A 6,000-nucleotide genomic window follows, 5' to 3' on the forward strand; every position below is an offset into this window, starting at 1 on the left:
ACTTGTAAGTGAAATGTGTTGACTGCTCTGGAGCTCAGCAGCTGCGAAAGTGGATGCAGGATGACAACTAGAAGGATTCTGGGATTGACCCATCTGTGAAAACACCAACAAGGCAAGCAAGGGCGAGTTACCACCCGAGAAGGTCACAGGTGCTCCTCACAGATCTTGTAGCGTTCACATCAGAGAGTGACTCTGGAGGAGAGGTGGAGCGTGCAGGACAGAGACTGGGGGAGGGACGTGGTAAGAGAGTAAGTCTGAAGGGGAGGCCAGCTGCCCCCACCATTGATCACACCTACATCAGCCAAGATCCCATTGATTCCAGCATTAGCTGAGGGTAGTGAGTTTTGGCTTGGGCAGTCCAGGGTGCCTGCAGAGCCCTCAGATGGAAACAGTAGTGTCTAATGAGAGTCTCTAGCTGAGCCTCTGCTCCCTCTCAGCACACCTACCTTGCAGGATGATTTTCAAAATAACCTTCTACATTGGCTACCGTTGCCACAGAAGACTCAGCAAGGCCGGAAAGTAAAGTCAGTCATGAGAGAATGGTTGAGCTGAGCTCTGCACTGCTTCCTGCAACCCAGGCATGTGAGACACACTTCACACCGCAGGTAAGAAAGTGCATCTGCAGCTCTAAAGAGAGGTGGGAATGGGGTTGTGGCTTTGGATGAGAGAGAGTAGAAGCCCATAGATCACAGGGAAGATACAAGATGGGGAAAGAAGGAGGGCCGTTGTTGCTGTGCCAAAAGTGGGCTGAGGAAGAAAGGACCATAGAGAGCAGAACTGATGGCAACGACAATACAAAGATGAAGAACTGAGACGGCAAAGCAGAGGGTGGCTCCAAGAAAAGAAGAGCATGTTTCTACACTGCTGTGCTGTGCTTACACTCCCAGCCACTCTTTAGCTGCCTGGCAAGCAGACTGGAGCCACAGAACCACGGTCAGATGGCATTTCTGTTAATAGCAGCCATATGCAAGACAGCATCCTTTAGTTTGGGTAAGTATACGCCTCGGGGCTCACACAACCACAGAACCACCCAAGGATGCCTTTCTCAAGAGATAGGCCCATCATTAAGTGATGCAGTCATGCTTCTGGAAAAGGCATGATGGGCAAGAGCAATGTGCCACTGAAGGGCAGTACAAGTTTGCTCTCTTCCCCTGCAGCTCTCTCAGGCGGCACGGTAGGACAGCAGCTCTGAACCATCCCAGGGGCCTCTGAACCAGAAGTGAAGAGCTGCCCTGTGACTTTTCAAGAGAAAATTCTCCTTCCCATTGAGACCTTAAGATTCAAAGGCTTGTTTATCCCTGCAGCTGGATCTGGCAGCGAAGAGATGCCAAGAAAGACTGTGTTCTCTACAAATTTCCTGCTTAGACTGCATCTGGAAGAATGTGCTAATCTGTTGATTCAGGAGTGATTACGAAGGAAGGAGTCTGTTTGAATACACCATAGCAACATTGACAGACCTCTATCCCCTCCCACCCCCAATACTGTTCTAAACCAAACAGGAGGTACACCTCACTAAGCTCTCCTTCTTGTGTTGATATTTAACAGCATACGTTCAGCTATTATCTTTAATGCAAGGGAAGAGTAACATAGAGAGAACTCCTCTTATATTGCCTGCTCTTCCCATCAACCTCACACTCATATATTAAATTTCCCAATCTTTCCGGGTGGGTGGCGCTGATAGAACCCTTGCCTGGCATGTGCAAAGCCTTGGTTCTCTCTCCAGCATCACATAAACTGGGCATGACAGCTCACATATACAATCCCAGGACATGGGAGGGAGAGGCAGGAAAATTAAGAATTCAAGCTCATCTCTGGCTACATAATTAAGTTGGACGCCAGCCTGGGTTACATGATCTCCCCCCCCTTTTTTTTTTTTTCTAAAAAGAACAAACAGCAAACAAGATTCCTGAGTTATAGTGACCTTATAGCTACTATCTTACTTTCAATATACCACATGATGGGCGTGCCCACCACCTCAGCACTCAAGAGGCAGAGGGATGGCAAGTTAAAGGCTAATCCTGTGTCTATACCCTGTTGAAAAAAGAAAAGAAAAAAAGAAAGAAAGTCATCTACCCATTTGCTGCTACGATTATAGAACACACATCTTCAGAATCAAGTCTCAGCACATCTATCTCAGGTTAACTGCTGAGCCTGCAGGACTTTGAGGGGAAATGGAGGTATCTTAGAGGGAGGAGGGATTCAGGCCAGGGCTGACCTACTGAAGGTACCCTGACTTGAGGGGCATTTCCTGTCTTCCATTGACATCTTCAAGGAGTAATTGCCTTCAGAATCCAGCTCTGTATATAAGATGATTCGTAACTTTTGCAGAAGAGGCTAATAAAATATACAGATGTTGCACCATAAATTTCAACTATTTAAACTGTATGCTCTCACATGAACCTTAAGAGACACTCTTGGTGTCTTTCATCTTGTCTGCTAAATATGTCAGACTGATTCACTCATACGGTCTCTTGCTTCAAGTATCACCTAGCCCCAAACCCTCTTTCTAGAGATCTCCATTTCTCCATCACAAGACAACTAGAACAACCTACATAAAACCTAAATCCAAATGGTCCTCTTCATGCGTTATGCTTTCAGAGGCTCCCTCTGACCTCCAGCAGAGGCTTGACTCCCAAACATCCCTATAGGCTCTCTGACATCTGTCCCCAACCTTCCACCCATTCTGCCTCATCTCATTGCCATCCTCCAATTGAACCAGTCCCAGCACCTACCAGTTCCATCAGGCTTTCCCTACTTCTTACACAAAGAGTTGCCTCTACCCTCTTTCTCTCCTGCAGACTGAGGCTCATCATTAAGATGCAGCTCCATTAGGGATGGAGAGGTGGATTAGCAGTTAAGAGCACTGGCCGCTCCTCTGAGGATGCTGGTTGAGTTCTCAGCACTGACATGCAGCTCACAACCATCTAACTCTGTCTCTAAGAGACCTGGTGCCCTCTTTCTGGTCTCTGCAAGCACTGCATGAGTGATGCACGTTAGAAACACCCATGCACACACAAAAAAATAAATGTTAAATTAAAAACATACAGCTCCCACTGCTAATTCCAGGGCCTAGCACATCATGTGCTCTGAAAAAATTGTTGACTACATAAGCAAAGATGCCTTGCAAAAGTTAGTGTCAAACCCGCTGACTTGATGGCCAATAACTCTTTGTTGGGCGAGTTATTGAGCTTTTGAACAATGAAAGTAAGCAACTTCTGAAAGTCATGTTTTCAAACCAAGCTATCCTTGAACTTAAGAAGAGACCCATCTTTGAAGGCACCTGAGACTATGTGTACACTAAAGTCAGTATCACCAGAATGGCAAAGAATGGCAGGACTGTTTGCTGTCGCTTATAGTCCCCCCCCCTTTGGGAAATGGCTGGAAAACATTCTTTTCCTGGAATTTTTATAACGCTTCATTATATTTCTTTACAGGTAGGAGGTGCGCATGTGGGAGTCAGAAGGCAACTTGTGGGAGTCAGTCTTCCACCATGTGCGTTCTGGGGATGAAACATGGATCAAGGCCTTGGCAGTAGATGACATTATCTAATGAGCCGTCACATTGGCCCTAAAAATATTTTGTCTAAATCAACAAGGAATAGCGTCTTGCATGACCCACAAGACTACCAGATGTTTTCGGATTAAAAATAAGCCAACCTTTTTAAGGCTGTAGGGCACAAATTGGTGTTTTTAAAGAACGCCAGCCGTCCTTTTGGAAACTGAGGCAGCGGCTCTCTGTGTGTAGTATATTGCTGGCTCACGTATATCCCAGACAACTTTGGGCAAGAAACGAATCAACCCCCGGTTGAGATTTCATCACTCTGCTCCTCACGCAATCTCAAACATAGCAACGGCTTTTGTTAGAAAGTCTGATATTTTCAGACCATAGTGACTGTAGGGAACAGACAGAGAGGAAGGTGAAACCAGGGATAAAGGGACGCTAAGGCACAGCATACAATGAAGCCAGTCTTAGAGTACGGCTACCAGAGTGTGGGTGCAAGTGCAGGGCTTTCAGAATCAGGGTGGAGATGAAGGTGACAGAGAAGGAAACCACACGAGGGAAAAAGGAAAGCCAAATCCCGTGTTAGCCCAAGTAATCATTAGTTGGAAGAAAATTGAAATTGTGCATTATGTTTAGGGTTAATCTGAGCCATTTATTCGTTTTCTTTTAAAATAACTTTCCCCCTGGGGGTGGGCTTAATTGTGTTCATGCTTCTAAAGGATTATGCATGGCTTGTTTTTTTAAAGTTAATTCCAACTAAGCCAGTATGAGTACACTCTGCAAAGTCAGCCTTCCAAAGCAAACAGTTCACAACTTTTTTAATGAATGTAGTTTTCTACAACCAGCATTTGAACAACTAGAGTTTGCTGTAGGGCATATTCATCTTAAAGTTTAAGTCAAAATTCCCTGGTACTAACGAAACCACTTTCAGGATTCACAAGTCAGCGCTTAGCAACTGACCCAAATCCAAACTACACATAACAAGATAAGGAATACGCCCAGATGTAAATTCAGAAACAAGCTGATCTAGCTTTCTTTTTAAATTGAGATCTAGAAAGTATCATTATCTGATCCAGTTCCCACCGTGGGACAGATAACGTGCTGAGACCCAGAGTGGCTAGAAAACGTTATTTGGCTAGCTATATCTACACACAGCCGGAGAACGCAGGTCAAGGTCGAAATTCCCAGTATCACATCGTTCTGCTGATAGCTCTCCGAGTTGGGTAAAACCCAGTGCCTCCTATTCAAGGCACTTTAATCGAAAGTGAGGCGAATTCAACATGGAGCTGTGGGAGCCAGGGTGCAGTGGTATGGATAAAATTTGGAGTGTGCTTCTGGGACTGCCAGAATGCTGGTGAGGCAGTGGTTTCTTACAAAAGCCTTGGCAACACCTTCTGGAAGCTGCCTGTGGAACCTCTGTAATCGCCATGCCTACCGACAGGCAAACAAAAGGTGTCCCTTTTAGTAAAACTCCTGGGGGTAAGTTTAGAAAAGCTCACTCTGGTACGATCCTGGGTATCCCGAAAAGTGAGAACCTTGAGGAAAGGCAAGGAGGGGGAAGGGAGCAAGGGAAAACAATTCCAAAGCAGGTCAAAGCAAGCAGAGAGCAGGCGAGCAGGCGACCCTGTCCTTCTGTTGCTAGGGCCGCCGGCGTCCATGGTTACCGAACGCTGGGAAGCCCTGTACCGCTGGAAGGGAACAGCCCACCCCGAGGGAAAGGTTCCGACAGACGCGGGATTTCCTCCTTCGATCTGGGTAGGAGTCCGAGATTCCCCGTTGGGGTCTCAAGAACGGTAGCTTTGGGGAGCGACTCCCCCAGACACCAGCCCGGGTCGAGGCTGTGCAGAGAAACTAGGCAGGGAGAGCCCTGGAGCCTCCCACCCTGACTCACGTTGTAATCCTTCACCCAGTAGGTGACTTTATTCTGCAGGTCACGGAAAGACTCGCTTCTGGCCAGCTTCTTCAGGTTGTCCGCCATCGCGCGCTTTTTTGTTTTTTTTTGTTTTTTTTGTTTTTTGTTTTTTGTTTTTTGTTTTTTTTCGCGCTTCCGACTTCGGGAGATCGAGTAGGGGTTGGGGGGAGGTGAGGGGGCGGCCTAGGCTGGACGGTGGTGTGCTGCAGCTACAAGGGGTCTTATCTTCTGCGCAGGCTCAGAACGTGGCTGGAGTGTCCATCCTCCCCCTCGGGTCGCACCGGGCAGGTTCGGGAAGCCCAGGGGGGAGGCGCCCTGAGCCACTGGCGCCGCGCCTCATCCACTGCCCGGCGCGCTGTTCTGGCTCCCCTTGCAGCCGCCCGCCAGCCAGGCCATAAATACCCCGGCGATTATTAAACAAACCTTGACGTGGCGGCCGGCTGCCAGGGACCCGCGGCTAGCGTCGGAGCAACGCCCCTCCCCCCGCTCCGCTAGCGCCTAACTCGGGGGACCTTGGGGACCTGCCGCTGCCACGACACACACACACACACACACACACACACACACACACACACACACACACACAC

At 48.0% G+C, this 6,000-nt stretch overlaps 1 protein-coding gene across 1 annotated transcript in view; it reads right to left on the minus strand.

The window, feature by feature from the left end:
- The window catches only part of Spata18 (spermatogenesis associated 18), a 28,263-nt gene extending 22,485 nt beyond the window's left edge, over window positions 1-5,778 (minus strand). Inside the window, exon 1 of the mRNA XM_055629332.1 lies at window positions 5,393-5,778. Within this exon, the coding sequence (XP_055485307.1) occupies window positions 5,393-5,479 (87 nt within the window). The 5' untranslated portion in view covers window positions 5,480-5,778. The remainder of the gene's footprint in view (window positions 1-5,392) is intronic.
- Window positions 5,779-6,000: the final 222 nt, after the last annotated feature.

This window comes from Psammomys obesus, unplaced genomic scaffold, assembly GCF_907164565.1.
Source record: "Psammomys obesus unplaced genomic scaffold, mPsaObe1.curated_primary_1811, whole genome shotgun sequence".
In the NCBI taxonomy this organism is placed as follows: Eukaryota; Metazoa; Chordata; class Mammalia; order Rodentia; family Muridae; genus Psammomys; species Psammomys obesus.